Here is a 15,599-nt window from a genome sequence, read left to right as displayed (position 1 = left end):
TGTCTTTGTACGTTTTGGTCTATCTCCTCCCTCTTGAACACATGCATACAATGACAGAAAGACTCCGCGTTCTCATTACAGCATGTAAGCATCTTTTGTAATGCGAGTAAACTCCCCCTCAAACATTCCTCATAGAGAACAGCAAATACAGAATATTTTAATTTTATGACTTATAGATGATATGAAAAATATAATTTTCCCTAAACTTTACTGAGAATTTCCAGAAAGAAAAGATTTTCCAGAACTTCCTCCCCATAAAGACATCTTTCGAAGCCAAGCATTTTCATGAGGGTTAAACAGTTTTCAATAGTGTGGGGGAAAATAAGGAAATTAAGGCAGGAACTTGGTTTAAAAACTTTGTGATTGTCCAAGTTGGAAAAAATAAATGAAAGAAAACCAGAACCCACTGGACTGGCATCTCTTGAATCTATTCACCAGGACAGCTAGCATCACCGTGGTCAGTATTAACTTCATGGGTCACTGCATCTGGAAGCCAGTCAAAATAAGTCAGCATCTGTTTGTTATTTTGTATATGTAGTAAAAATATTACCTTGGGTCAATTAAATTTTTCTTCAAAAAGTGAACATTGCCCCAGCATAATTTCCCCTTTTCTCCTTTAAAAAACATCACAAAACAACTTGCCATTTCATGTAAAATATTACATAGAACTAGTAGATGCCATACCTCATTGTCAAACAGGTCCATGATTTGTAATGAATATTGTGGTGAAGGCTGGAGACCCAGGCATAGCTTCTAATAATTCTCAGCCATTCGTACATGGGGTAAGGGATGGGCTAAGACTGGTTTTAATTTTACTTCATATAAAGCAGAGAAGACTATTTACCAGATGTTGTCCTATTTCAAGTTACTCTAAAATCTTGGGGTAAATTACAGCTGAACTTCAAAGCAGTCTGTTGCAATTACCTCTCAGACGTTTTCAATGCATGATAATAATAATAAAGAGAAACGAGCATGTATTGGTCACTATCAACAGCAATCTCTGGAATGACGTGAAGTTAGGGATTTTGGAATATATTTCAAGCTGTGATTCGCTAGAGAAATTAGATGAGTTAGTTTACGGCACCTACCAAGTTTTACTGTTGTTACTTTCCACACTTTATTTCTTTTTTTTTGTCTTAAGCCATTTAGGTAGATATCTACTTTCTTCAATGTAAGCTTCGAAAATATACCTTTGAGTAAAATAGGTGATTTATAAAAGTGCTAACCTTGAGCCTGATTTTGGAGCAAGTGTGAATTGCATAGAAAGGAGGGCAAGGAAGTAAAATACTTACTAAGAATCTACTGTGCACAAAATGTGGTGCTAGTATTTGGCATTGACTAGTTTCATGTCTAACAGTCCTTTTTTTCTCAAAAGATTCTCTTTCAAATAAGATTTGCAATCAATTTCTGATGCACAACAAATGGTAATATCATAATAGCATTTGTAAACACCAAGATGAAAATCCATTTAGATAGGAGCTATGGGCTTAATTTTTACTTCTCTGCATGAGTGAAACCCTGGTGTCCTATGAATGCACTCAAAATTAATTAATGCACATCACTAACCACTTGTTTTCTCTCATCAGTAGGCAACTAGCAGCAGAAGTCCTGAGGGGTCATTATGTTTCATAACAGATAGAGGCAGACTAGCTGTTTCTGTTACTGCTCTACTCTGAGGCATAGCACTCCTGGGAGCTCAGCCTTATCTCACCTTTCAGACAGTTCAGGCCTCCATAGGGCCTGTGGCAGTCGCATTGGTAACTAAGCCACAAGTTGGTACAGTGTCCTCTATTTTGACAAGGCTGGCTTTCACACCAATCCTTTCTCATACAGCCTGGCTTGATGTTTAAGGATGAGCCAGATGAAATATTCTCTGGGGTAATATGATTCGAATCAATTTTAATGTCTTGGAGACAGCCTACAAAGGAAGGCGTGGATGGTCTATTATAGATGTTAAGCAGAGCAACACCATTGCTGTTCATTCCCATTGGTAAACCACCCAAAAAGGAGTTTGGAAAAGCACATATGGATCGATCCTTTCCAAATGGGGAAGGAGCTTTAGTGATGCATTTCTCCTTACAAGAGTCGTCCAGTAGAGTAAGGGTCACAGTGTCTGCAAACACCACCTCCACTGAATGCCATTCTCCATTGCTGGTGTTGTGGGAAATGTACAGAAGCACCTTTGACTGGTTATTGACTTGAACTGATAAGTGAATGTAGCCACTTAGCAACTCCAGCATTACAAACATGTCCCTGTCGCCTCGGAGAAGTAGAAGTGCCATTGGCTGAACAGTCTGAAACTTGAGGGCTATTCTACACACTGAGCCCTCGGCTGTAACTGAGCCACTTGTGACCCCCAGGAAGCCATTGCCCTCAAAAGAGAGGGTGGTGACAATTTCACACAGTGACCCAGTATAGCCAGATGGACATAGGCAGCTGAATCCATGCTGGCCATTTTGGAAGTGAGGGATGCATATTCCATTATTTAGACATTGGTGATGGGTACAGCCCAGGAGAATATCAGAACAGTCTCTTCCTCCATAAAATGTTCCAGAATGGTTATCAAATGGGCAATGGCAAGTGTAATTTCCAGGCAAGTTCTCACAAGTACCACCATTTTGGCAAGGATTTGAAGAGCATTCATCGATGTCTTCTTCACAGAAGATTCCTGTTAAATAATAAAGAATAGGTTGAAATGACATATATTCAGATCAGAAATAGAAGTTTCACATAATTGTTATGTGTAATCTTGTGGAAGTGAAGAACTAGCTCAGGCTTAGGAATGGAGTGAAATGTGAATAGTTATCGAGGGAAGCTAAAATCGATTTATCATTCTGCGCATATTGTGCAGAAAAGTGCAGTCTTGGCAGACTTTGAATTCTTTCTCTAGAAATAGATTATTTACCAGATATGGTGGTTGACTCAAACTACCATTGTCAGAGACACATGTGGCACTGAATATCATAAAAATGAAAAGACAGAAAAAGATTGCTCTTGACAGCGATGCTAGATACCTCTGATTCTAGATTTTTGCCTCTGCTTGTTTGTGCCTCCCCACAGTTCCTAAAACAAAAGTTTGCCAGACATATAGATGGTCTAGAAAACTCTGCCAGTGGAGGACTTCTAATATGAATGGAGAGTCCCATTCATTCTAAGATACAATCTTAGTTAATCCAAAAATACTTCAAACTCTGTGAGACGAGTGGATGTATTATAATCTTAGCGTCTCCCATGGCACCTGTACAGTGCTGAGCATACATGTGTCATAAAAAGCTTGATGAGTAGAAAAAATAAAACTAAATTGAACTGATTTATTTGTTATATAACCATCCTTACAGGCACAGAGAACCGACACAGGAATTACAGGCTACATTCTAAAGAAGCATTCTAATGCAAGTTTAATTTAACTAAATTTATGTAAACGTTCCTATTAGAAGATATTTTACTTTAATTTGGTTTTCACAGGATTTTGAAGACAAAAAACTTAATCAGCCATCATTTAATTAAGAGGAATATTGACCAACTCATGAGTTATAATGAAAGCAAAACACTGTTTTTTTCCTCCCGCTCTGCCTTTAAACATGTTTAATGGCGGGAAGGTTTCCCTACCGCTGGATAAAATCCCCAGCACACCCCAAGACTATTTTGTTCACTCTCCAGTAATAGTCTCATGATCACTTTTAAAAAACCCTGCAGTAATTATAGAATGGCCAGTCTCATATAATGACCAAAAGTCTCAATGCAATTTAGAACTAAGTCTGCTTTCTTTGTTTGCTAGGTCAACTTCAGGCTGTCTTGAAGGAGGACTTGGAAATTTTCTTCCCTCTTTTTTTCCCCTCTATTCTCCCAATCTCCAGATTTCTGAGTGTTAGAAGGGCTCAGAAAGTTTTCACCTGACTGGTACTGATGTAAGATGCTTCCATGTTCTCTGAGCCTGGCATATGTTTCGAGTTGACATTTGTTCTGGGGGCTATTTGTGAGCTCCTCGGAGCCTCCCCTGCTCTGTTCCTCCAGCTGAGGCTCCAGAGACCGGGAGACAGGCATTGCCTCTCCTTAGACCAGCTGCTCACATGCTGCCCCTCCCCCAACCCTTTCCTATTGGTTTACTTACTGAGGTTTACTCCTTCATCATCTCTCTCTGTTGGGGTTCCTTCACCTTCTGACAGAGACCTATTGGGCAGGATTCCTTTGACCCTGACCACTGACTGTATTTCTACCATGAGTTCCTCATGTGGACCTCAGGATTCCTGTGCCTTTGACCTTTCGGAGAGGAGCATATTTGCTTTTCAGTACAGCACAGCGGCAATTCTCCTCCTCTCTCTTTCCTGCTGCCTCAGGTTAAGAGTCACACCTTTTCATCTTTAGATTCCCCAGGTGGGTAGAGAATCCAGTCTAAGTTGCCCATTTCTCCCTCCCCCCAAATTTAGGTGAGACTGGAGTTTTCCTTGAAGCCACTCACTCTGCTTGGGGTTAAAATGTAGCTTCTAACCCTAGATTTGTGGGGTGGAGTACAATTCACAGCATAGTGGGCAAGTCTTTCCAAAGAAATCTCTTTATAGACTCGCTCCTTCAAATTGCCTCTCAGGAATTTTCACATACGCCCGAAATGTGTAACCATTTCAAAAGCCTGAAGCATATTATCTGTATTTACTTTGACATTCCTCATTACAGTCTCTTGCATCATTCACTTTCGTACTGACGGCAACCATATCTTGACCTGTCAGTTGAACCTTCAATTTACTGTATTCTCAAATTTACAAAATACCTACTCTGTGCCCTACCCTCACAGAGGAGTGTGAGAGGTGCAAAGTAGCAGAGACAGACCTGGCCTCAATATGCTCAAAATATAACGGAATAAAAAAAATGCATATTTATGAAAATTCACTGTACATAGCAGGTTCCCAATGAACGTATGGATAACAATTGAGGATCAAACTCAGGGAACGTTAGAGAAGACTTAGCAAAATTTTAGGGAAAAGGCATTGAATGAGAGATAATCATAAATCGTTAGCTATGAAAAGTCAATATTACAAATTAAATGAATGCGTAAACATTGATGGCATATCTACCATGTGTAAAATACTGTGGATGATAACATGGAGTAATAACTTGTCCCTGCCCTCAACGAGTTTAATGGAGAAGACAAATTTGTGAAAAATTAACTAATAGTGTAAGTCAAGACAACACTGGAGAGATAGCCCTAGATAGTATATCATGGATTCCAAGTGAATTGTATCAGCCATGGCTGCTGCAGAGTCTCTGCAAAGAGAAATCTCTTCAGGTTGGGCTGATATATAGAGATAGGATTTAAAATAGGTCTTCAAGTATAGATCGGATTGACAGAGAGGTATGTGAAAATAACTGAATAAAAAACTCATCAGTGGAAAAGCATTAAGACATTTAGAGGTGATGGGTGTATTTGGCAATCTAGTTGGCGTGGAGAATTTATGTAGGAAAATCAAGTCAGAAAGATTAAATATAACCAGATTGGAGAAGGTCTAGGAATTTACAGTTTTTATTGTTTTGTTTTATTTTTATTTATTTGTTTACTTATTTATTTTCTGAAGGCAGGGGAGATAAATGGGTAATTGTTGGATAGAAGACCAACATGGTTTCTCATAAAGTTCATTGCCAGAGGGATATTTAACAGAGTGAAGTGAAAAGAAATCGGAGATGGGAAGTCCAGCTAGACAGCTATTAAAATTGTCCACACCTACGATCTTTAGCGTCCGATACAGGACATTTATGTCCTTATAATTTACAGGACCCTTTCATTCGTCCTTGGTCAGCAAATAAGTGCAAATGGTAGTACTTTCTTGACTGTTGTTTACTGTATTTTTTCTCATAATTCCTAAAATGTACACATTTGATCTTTCACAAAATAACTACCAATAACTTGGTTATGTGTTTCCTTTAAATGTAAACAGAGAAGCTAGTTTTAAATTTTACCATCATGGAAAAAAACAGACAACAGAAGAGGAGACAAAGCCCGTATTAAGGTCAAAGTCTGAAGAAAATAAGCAGAATGAGATATTAAAAGTAGAATGATAAACAGTAATTTATGCTTTTGCCTTGTTTAAAACCAGTTCTATTGACAACTGCAACGTAAAATAAGGTCAGACGTATCTATTTGATGAACCCAGAAAACTAAAAGTGGGAAGAAAGATTGAAACTTCTTTTATTGGCTATTTGACTGTCTCAGCCAAGAGCAAGATCTGCCGTCAATCAAGATAAAAGGATTAGGAAAATTTACGGGATTACCTGTGTCATTCAGTCTTCTTAATTGGGTATTTTAGTTGACAATGAATTGGTTATTTATATCTAAGTATTTATGATATGAGGTGGATTACTTGAAGCTTCTGTTATTCTGTTTATGTGAAGTCAATTCATTTAACTAAAAACTGTCGCTTCATTTTATTTTTCTAAAATTCCTTTAGTTTAGTATCTGAATCTGTGATAAGATTGCATTTCAAAAATAATTATGATAGGGAAAATTTTTACTATCTGGTATGTTCCATATTTTCGTCAGAATAAATCATACTAATAGATAAAAAGGACATAGACTTTACATTTAAGGTAAATATCATTGGCGATTAAAATGACACTATAATTCTCACTTTATTGAAAGCAATAGTTAATGAAATATCTAATAGAAATTGTTTTCTACAAAAACTTATATACAAAATAAGTTTCATCTTTGTCTATTTTGACTTTGATGTTTTCTTTATTTTAGTAAATAGAAATCCAAGAAAAAATTAAATATAAAGACCAAAGTCTCAATTCATAAGTATTTCTTTTCCTTATGACTTTGAGTAACTTTCTCTTACGCAAAAGATCTAATTTTCATTTGATAGTAATATCTACTATAGCATTCACATTAGTTGCTACATAAACATTTTAAAAACCTTAACAATGGTACCAATTAGCTTATACAAAAAGAATGAAAAGAGTGAGTTACCTAGGAGCATTGCCATTAAAATGTGAAAACCATGTATCCTGGCTCCAAACATTTTTCTGTAAAGAAAAGAGGTATCCATCCAAAGACCTACTAGGCTGACAGAGTGAGTTCCTGATGACTTTGTACCATTTCCAAGTGTGGGCTTGTTTCCAATGTCACCTTCTTCCTCTCAGGTAGCAAATGGGAGGACTTAGTTTTGACTTAATTCTCCCCAAGCTGGATCAGTGGGTCTTAGCGTCAGACCCATGGTGCTGCTTACCAAGCAGACTTGGTCTATTCTTAGATCCTCTCCCTACTTCCCAAGGCACCTCCCTTTTTTAAGTCACAGTAGTGAATGTTAATATGATCTTACACTGAACATTGACGCGATTATCATGGAAAAATGAGTTTTGGGGAATCTGGATCCAGATTGGTATTTTTGGTGACTTCTACCATGGAAAATTAGAGCTCAATTCTATTTTTCTTCACAACAATGAAAATGCTCTTTTTGGTTTTGGTTTTAATTTTTTTTCTGTTTTGCTTTTGAATAGTAGTTAAGAAATTCATGGCAACTTCAAATCTATTGAATGTCTATGCAGGGAATGGAAAAGAGAAATTAAGAAAACAGCAATGGCTTGCATTAGACTTCACTGAGATTGTGACAAGAGTTATTTGCATGGGACTCTCAGACTTAAATTCTACCTTTTATGAAAAAATAACTATGCTCTATTGGTCTTAAACATAATGGTACTTGATTTCATACCATAGGATAATTTGAATAGGTGAGGTCTTTGGCACATACTTAGAGTGATTTGTGCTTGGTATTCTTTTTACATTTTATGAGAGGGGCACCTGAGGACCACTAGAGGTTTCTCCTAGGCAGTTACTAAGTCCCACAGAACTCCCACAGTTTGTGAAATTCTTGCCATTAGGGTAATTTCTTTAGTTAAGACCTTGTCTCTTGGAAGCCTCAGAAAAGATGAAAGTGCTACCTGAGGTGGGGTAACTGTATCCTGAGGCAGTCATTAGTGCCTTATCATGGACTACTATACAGGCTTAAAAATCTGCGCGGAACTGAGGTCAGATAAGTACTGATGGAAACCAGGTGATAAGGCAGGAAAGATTTGAAGCAGGAGACACTGCAATAGTATATTTCTTCATTCATTTATTGTTCATTCATTGTTTGGCTCTTATTTTGCGAGGGCCTACTTTGCCTGTTACTGTGTAGGTGCTGGAGGCATGATGGTGAGTAAAATCAGATACAGTTCTGCTTCATGGGGCATCTGATTCAGCCAAGCTTCTACTAGTAGGAAATGCTGGGCAGATGAGGTCTTGGGGACTGAAGGAAGAAGTTAATCCATGGCGCTAAATAGTGAGGGTGGGTGGGGAGGAGAGGTAACATATTCAGAGTTCTGATCAATGGATCAGCTTGGAGAGAAATTTCTAGTAGTCTTCAGGTAGTCAGAATAATAAAGGAGAATAAACATGGACTAGGTATCAGCCAACATTGATTTTCAAATCCCAGCTTTGATACTTACTAGGCTATGAGAACATGGGCAAATAGCTAATTTCTTTCAGCTGAAGTTTCTTTACCTGTAAAGTGGACATCATAAAGCCTATTAAACAATTAGTTTTGTGTGAACAAAACGAGATAACTATAAATGCTTGGAGCATAGTAGCCATTCACAATAACTTCAATAATTTCTTTGTGGAATGAATGAGTGAACTTGGATACAAATTACTAGGATAAGAATACAGAAGGCATGCTTTGCAGATTTGTAGGCAATATGAACTTGATAAAGATAATAACCCCTCCGAAGCAGAAATGATGGCCACTGACCCAGTGGTCATTCCCCATGTCCCACCCACCTTCGTTAAAGGATGCAAATGGCAAATATATTCTTTCACATCTTCCTTTACAGCAACTGAGTGACGGGCATGTGATCCAACCCTGGTCAATGGGACCTGAGGGCAGCTCTGCTGGGGGGCACTCTGGGAAAGGCTTTACTTCCTAATATAGAAAAGATATGCACCTTTAAGCCGATACTGTCTTGTTCAGATGCATTCCTGGAACCGCATTAGCTACATTACGGCCATAGGGAGAGAAGTCTAAGAAATATGCGAAGCTACTGAAGATGCTAGAACAGAAGAACGGGACCCTTGTCAGCGAGATAATAGATTTTCCTGAGTATTTAATCTGTTATCAGAGGTGTATTTTCTTTGTGACAGAAAGCATCCTAACTGACAATATTACAGTTATCAGGATCCAGAAAGATCTTTACAGGCATGAATAATGCACTTTCAAAGGAAATTTATCAGAGAAAAAAATGTAAATTTGTACATTTTGTCCTTAAATTTTGTTAAAATTTAAACAAACAAACCTGGGGACAGTGTATAAAACCTGGATGGGGTGTGAAGACATGGATTAAAAAAAAAATAATGGGATGTACATCCTGGAAATGTATATGCAGTTAGAAATAGATGTATACCCAGCACCATGGATAGAGCTAAATAACATGGTGCCAAACAAAAAATGAAAGAAAATGACAACTTTAACACGATACATATGTATTTACAAAACATTACTTTACATGCGTACAGGCAAATTAAAGTCTAAATACCTATATAGTACAGAGATTTCCAAAAGAAGGGGAGAAAAAATGAATGGAGGGTGGAGGGAATATAGAAGAATAGAATAGAATAGAATAGAATAGAAATAAACAGGAAAGCCAGGATTCTTGTGTCAGCTAAAGAAGACAGTTTTCCATGAGCTGAGAAAAGTTGAAAACTCTTTTCTCTCGAGATTAAGCAACCACAAACTGGGTGGAGGACACATAGTTTCTCAGTCTAAGACATACGTGTTTCAATTGAAAATAAACTTAATAACAAGCAATAATAATTATATTAACATTTATTGAATGCATTACAGTTTATGGTTTACTTTCATGTATATTATGCCAATTTATCTTTAAAATATGGATTCACGGTGATGTAGATCCTAAAATTTTCTGTGGCTCTGAGATGTCGTGGTGGATGATAATATCTCTGGCAAAGAAATGATACTCTCTCTCTAACTCCATATTAGTAATAAGTTTTAAGTCCTTTAAGAAGAAGAGTTACAAGATGCATATCCCAGTAAGGAAAGCTAATATAATAGTAAGTTTACTTGAAATCATGTCATTAGAGAAATTCTGGAAGAAAATGAGGATGTTTAACCTGGAGAAAAGCATATACAAGGACACATAAGAAGGGTCTTCACAGGGTAGCTGAAGGTCCATCCCATGAAAGTTTTTGTTTTATTTGGTCCCACCAGGGAAAACTGGCACCAATGGCAAGTTGCCATAGGATGTTATATTTATGCTCCCTGTGCAGAATCTTCTAGTAGTCGATGTTGAGCAAGCATAGAATCTAATGTCTTGGGAGACAGGAAGTTTCCTGACATTGAAGCTGTGCAAATTCAGACAGGATCATCATTCAGCATGGATGTTATAGAGAAAATTTAAGAAACGGTGGGTTATAGAGTTCAGTGGCCTCTAATGATTCTTGCAGTCCTGAGATTCTATCATAATTTCCAAGTAAAGAATATGCTGTACTCATCATTTCTAAGTAGATAATGTAAGTAGAGAATTTCTAAGTGGAGAATATGCTGAATATAATAGGATCCATCATCTTCATAACTTTGTCACAGTTTTTAAGATCCGTAAAAGGGGGAAAGCAATAAGTTCCTTAGAGGGTTTATCTAAGGATTAAATGAGACAATTGCTCAAAGCATGTAGTTCCAGGTCCTGGTAGGTGCTTATCGAACCCCACTTGTCTTGTCATAATTCACTACTTTCATTTTTATTTACTTAAGAAGATAGTTAGGTTTCACGGTATCCGTAATTTTCTCTGAGTTGACTATTATTAAATTTCGCTTTTCTAGAGGTCACTGTAAGTCATCTCCACTATCCAAAATATAATCAAGAATAAAGATATATTTTAAAAGCTTCTGTGTTTAAAATTAGAGATTGCAAAGTTTATTAAGTATTTCCTCAGGCCCTGGTTCATCTTTTATTATTATTTTAGACACAATCAAAATAAGCTTGATTACCAAGTAGCACAGCTTGCAGTGGAACAGAATCAGCAGAGGAGGAGGATAAGGGGAAGCTCCCGTGTATATTTTCAGCAACAGGAAATGATAGTTGAGAGCTGGACAGTGAACTTGAGTGGCTGTAACTAACACTTACGGAGTCCCAAATCTGTGCTAGGCACTGTGTTAAGGGCTTCATGTACGTGACCATTTAATCATTTCAGTAAATGATGAAGAGCATGCTGCTACCTTCATATCACTGATGACGAAACTTAGCCAAGTTGTGTGGGGCGCCCCAGTCTGCTTAACTCCTGAGATGAGCCCTTTTCTTTTTTTCTACAACACACATTGCCTCCAAGAAAACAATATAATGAGCTGGCATAAAATAATATAAAAAAGTATAGCAGTTTGGAGATATTGAAAATAGGAGCAATCAATATCTGTCAAACCCTCATTGCAAAACAGCATAGGATAATGACATAACATCAGTCAATAATATGTCATCGATGAAATACAAAATTACGTGCAACATTTTTTACCCAGAAATGCAGGAAAATGTGTAATATATTTCTAAAATATTTTAATGCAAAAGGATTAAAAGAAAACAAATCTTCCCAAAAGAATTATAAAAATGCATGTCAAAAGCTCTTTTAACTGGGCCACCCCCAAATTTAATGATACCAGAAAAAGGTGGTGTTAATACCGGCAGTTATTTTGTTTACGGAGATTGTGTATGTGTACAGCATAAAGCTTGGGACTGGTTCCTCAGCGTCTATTCTTTTGTTCCATCTTATTATTACCCTATTTTAAAGTTTTGATTCAAGAGACACATACACACACTCTCCAGACCTGACATTTGTTCGGAACCATGTGATAGCTAAGATAAAAAATACTAAGCCCAGAGGAAGACCTGATTCAGTCTATTGTGTGAAAGTATTCTGAGATCTTCAAACGAAAGACTAAATAGCTGGAAAAAAGCTTTGCATTTCAGTTCCGCGTTTCGCTTGATTTTGCACTTCAAAAGTCGCACTTTGAAGCTCAGTGGGTATAGGTAAGTGACTTTTAGTTATTTTACAGACTAACAAGTAGAAAATACAGCACGGCACATGCTCACTCTTGTTGTCTTTACTTTGAAAAGTAATTTCAGAGAAACTCAATCCAGTTCACCCAGAACTATCCTAATTGGCTTTGATCAGTAAATCATCAGAAATGGCTCTGCTCTTGCTTAGTCCTTTTTTCCCTCTTCTTGTCAAAAGTGAATGATTAAGGACTCGGGTTATGGTGAATTGCAAAAAACCTGCTCTGTATTGGGTTGGATGTGTTGCTCTTACGAGTAACGTTTGCTTTCTCTCTGCCGTGCTGAGAAGTGGCTTTCCATTCTTTAGCGGCGACGATTGTTATTTCTCACAAATTTATTAACATTTTTGCTCGGCACAGCCACAAAAACAACGTCAAAGGTCGAGTAAATCACTGACCCAGTAAGGCCTGACACTCGAGGCCCTCTGCAATCTGGCTTTTATTTATCCCTCCAGCATGACCTTCCACTCCCCACTGCATAAATGGTCTGCATTAAAACGTTTTTATGAGGATAAAAATTAAAACACATTCAAAGCTTTCCGTCTCTCTCCACGTACTGAAAATCCCAACTTTATTTTAGGGTTCAGGGTAGTTGGTACTTACCCCAAGGAACGCCTTCCCTGGAAACTCTCTCATGCTCTGCCCTCGGACATCTGAGTCTTGTCTATATGGAGCCCAGCATAGACTACATTGTATTGCTGTTTACGGTTTAATATTTGTGATTTGCTTTCCTCCAACTGTATTTAAGTACAGCTTGTAAGTGTGGATGTCTCTGTCTATCTTCACTTCCTAGTACACTGTATTATACAATACAATACTCTATACTGTAAACTGTACTGTACGATTGTACAGTATGAGGTATATGTCTTGAAGAAGTGTGTGCAATACTGTCATAAGTTTCCAGAATTAAAACAAACATGCATTCAGTCTTTTCTCATACATAAAAGAAGAGTCTAAGGCATTGAAAGACAACTCTAGTCTTTACGCAAGGACTCTGGACCTGGCATTCACAGACTTCTAAAGCATCCATGAATGGATGTTACGGGTCTATAAATCTTTGGAAAATATGTGAAATATTTTGTAATTTGTTACTATTGCATTTTTTCTGAGGAGAGAATTTACAGTAGTGACTCTTTAGAATTTAATACCATGAGAATAGTTTAGCGGGGGGTATGTGTCTGGAAATGCAGATTCCTAGGACACATCTCTAGAAATCCTGATTTCTTGTAAATTTGGATTAGGCCCAGATAGCTACATTTTTACAAGCATCCCAGGTAATTCTGATAATGATGCTCCTCAGACCTAGTCTAAAATGTCAATAAGTTTTTAAAGGGATATTTTATTTGAAAAAGCCCAAGAAACTCTGATTGAAGGAAACAAAACTCTTTTATAGACATAAATTTTATCTCCCTATTCAAATCTATCAATTTGGGGAACTTGGCTTTGGGTTGACATTTTAAACCATCCCTAACCAGTGACAGTGGTTTTCAGAACAAAAATAAGTTGACAAAGAGCTCTTCTTAAAAGTCTAGAACTACTTTACCAAAATATTTCTTTGAAATTACTATTTGGCCCAAACTTGAAGTCTCTACCATACCGTGAACCATATCATATGCTGCCTATTAACTGATTAAATTTCATTATGTTTTTCATAAAATAGAAAGAACACGTTAAATGTGTAATAAGGAACTTCCCTCCACATTTTGTCTCCACTCTAATCATTTTTCCATTTCATCCTTAGGACATTCTTAAGATTTTTAACAATTTTTGGCATATAGTAGCTGTTTGTACAAACTTAGACTGATTTAGCTTCTTAATTAATAGTTTTCCATATATTAAAGACTAGCCTATTTATAAATATGGAAAAGGGTGGAGGTGTGGAGGTTGGCTGTTCCAGTAATGGCTCCAATTAAATGTGTGGTCCTGAGGAGGCATTTAGCTTCTCTGAGTTTTAGTTTTGTCAACAGCAAAATGGAAGTGAACATCTTTATACTGCCTACCTCTAGCTTGTTGTGAGAACTAAATAAGGCAATTCATATGCAAATATTTTGGAAAATATAAAGCACTATACAACCACAGGGTAATATGTTTTTCTAAAGTTTTGAATTTGACATTCGATTAAAAAAAGTAAAAATCCCAATATTTTAAAAATTAAGCTAAAAAAAGAACAATTTGAAATGTTAAATTTATGTTAGATATGTCTGTTTCATAAATATAAATTCTAAGATTTAATTAAAATATGCAGAATATTAAACACATAATTAGCAATAGCTACTGCTATTAAGTAGGTACTCTATGCAGATTATTGTGCTAAGTATTTAAACATTATTTATTTATAAGAAATAAACATTATTTCTCACAACCTCACAATGAGGTAAGTATTATTAAACTGAATAAATTGAAATTGAAACATGGCTTATAAAACTTGCCAAAGACGACAGAACTAGAAAGTGGCAGAGCCAGAATTTAAATTCGGATCTGGTAGTGTCCAAAGACCATTTAATTAACCATTATGTTATTTTTGCCTCTCAAAACGTGCTTTACACTTACCACATATCTATCATACATTTAGCTATATTTTGATCATGAGAAACCAGTTAGAAAAGTGTAAACAACAATAATAACAATCAACAACTGTGGCTTTTTAGAAGGGGCACAACTGTAGTTTATATCATCTATTTAGTAGCCATTGTCTACATCCTGTTAAAATATATATGAAGACATGAAAAAGATGAGCACTAGCAAAATGCCAAAAAAATAAAATTAAAAGATAACTTACTGTCTGAATTGGGAAAAATCAATAACTATAAAACCAAAGGAGCTGAATGAAACAGAACCAATATAAAGCAACAAAAAATATCAACAGAAATGGTGACTGACCTCATCTCATAACCCCATCACCCTGAGGGAAAGTATGAAGACATGGTGCTCCTATTATATCTGTAATAAGGAGAAAAACAGGCAGATGCCACTCAGATGCTTTTTAGAGGTAGCCAGAGTGCTATTTTCCTCTTTCATTGTTATACTTCATCTTTCTATATGTCTTCAGAAATTGCAACTTGCAGAAAGTAATAAGGCAAAGGTAAAGACAGATGAATATACTTTATGTAATGCATCCCACAAGTGCCGTTGAAGATGCCCACTGGAGAGAGAAAAATTCTGGCTGGAATTGAAGCTTTGCCTGTATTTCATTGTTTTGAAGCATCTATGAGGTAGGTAAGACCCCGCTTCAGTTTAGCAGTATTACAAGAAATGACACCCAGCTACCTGAAATTGAGCAGGACTGTCTTCCTGCTGTAGATCTGAGGTGGGGCTTAGACCATTACCACGGTAGTCAGTGAGCATGTGCAATGATAGCTCACAAATTTATTCTGTTGGCAAACACAGGGTCTAGCTGCATCCTTGCTAAGGAGACAGAAAAGAGAGAGAGAGAGGAAAGTACTCACTACTACCAACATCCAATTGTAGTCATGCCTAAGTTAGGAAGATCTGGCATTGAGGAGTATAAAACCTAAA

The 15,599-nt window shown here is 36.9% G+C and overlaps 1 protein-coding gene across 1 annotated transcript in view; it reads right to left on the bottom strand.

Annotated features, from left to right (window-relative positions):
* CRB1 (crumbs cell polarity complex component 1) overlaps window positions 1-15,599 on the bottom strand; it is a 198,536-nt gene that overhangs the window by 52,572 nt on the left and 130,365 nt on the right. The window contains exon 6 of the mRNA XM_008525733.2: window positions 1,712-2,668. Coding sequence (XP_008523955.2) covers window positions 1,712-2,668 — 957 coding nt within the window. The remainder of the gene's footprint in view (window positions 1-1,711; window positions 2,669-15,599) is intronic.

This window comes from Equus przewalskii, chromosome 31 (assembly GCF_037783145.1).
Source record: "Equus przewalskii isolate Varuska chromosome 31, EquPr2, whole genome shotgun sequence".
In the NCBI taxonomy this organism is placed as follows: domain Eukaryota; kingdom Metazoa; phylum Chordata; class Mammalia; order Perissodactyla; family Equidae; genus Equus; species Equus przewalskii.
Note: the sequence above shows the minus strand (reverse complement) of the source record. Positions and strands in the feature narration are given on the sequence as shown.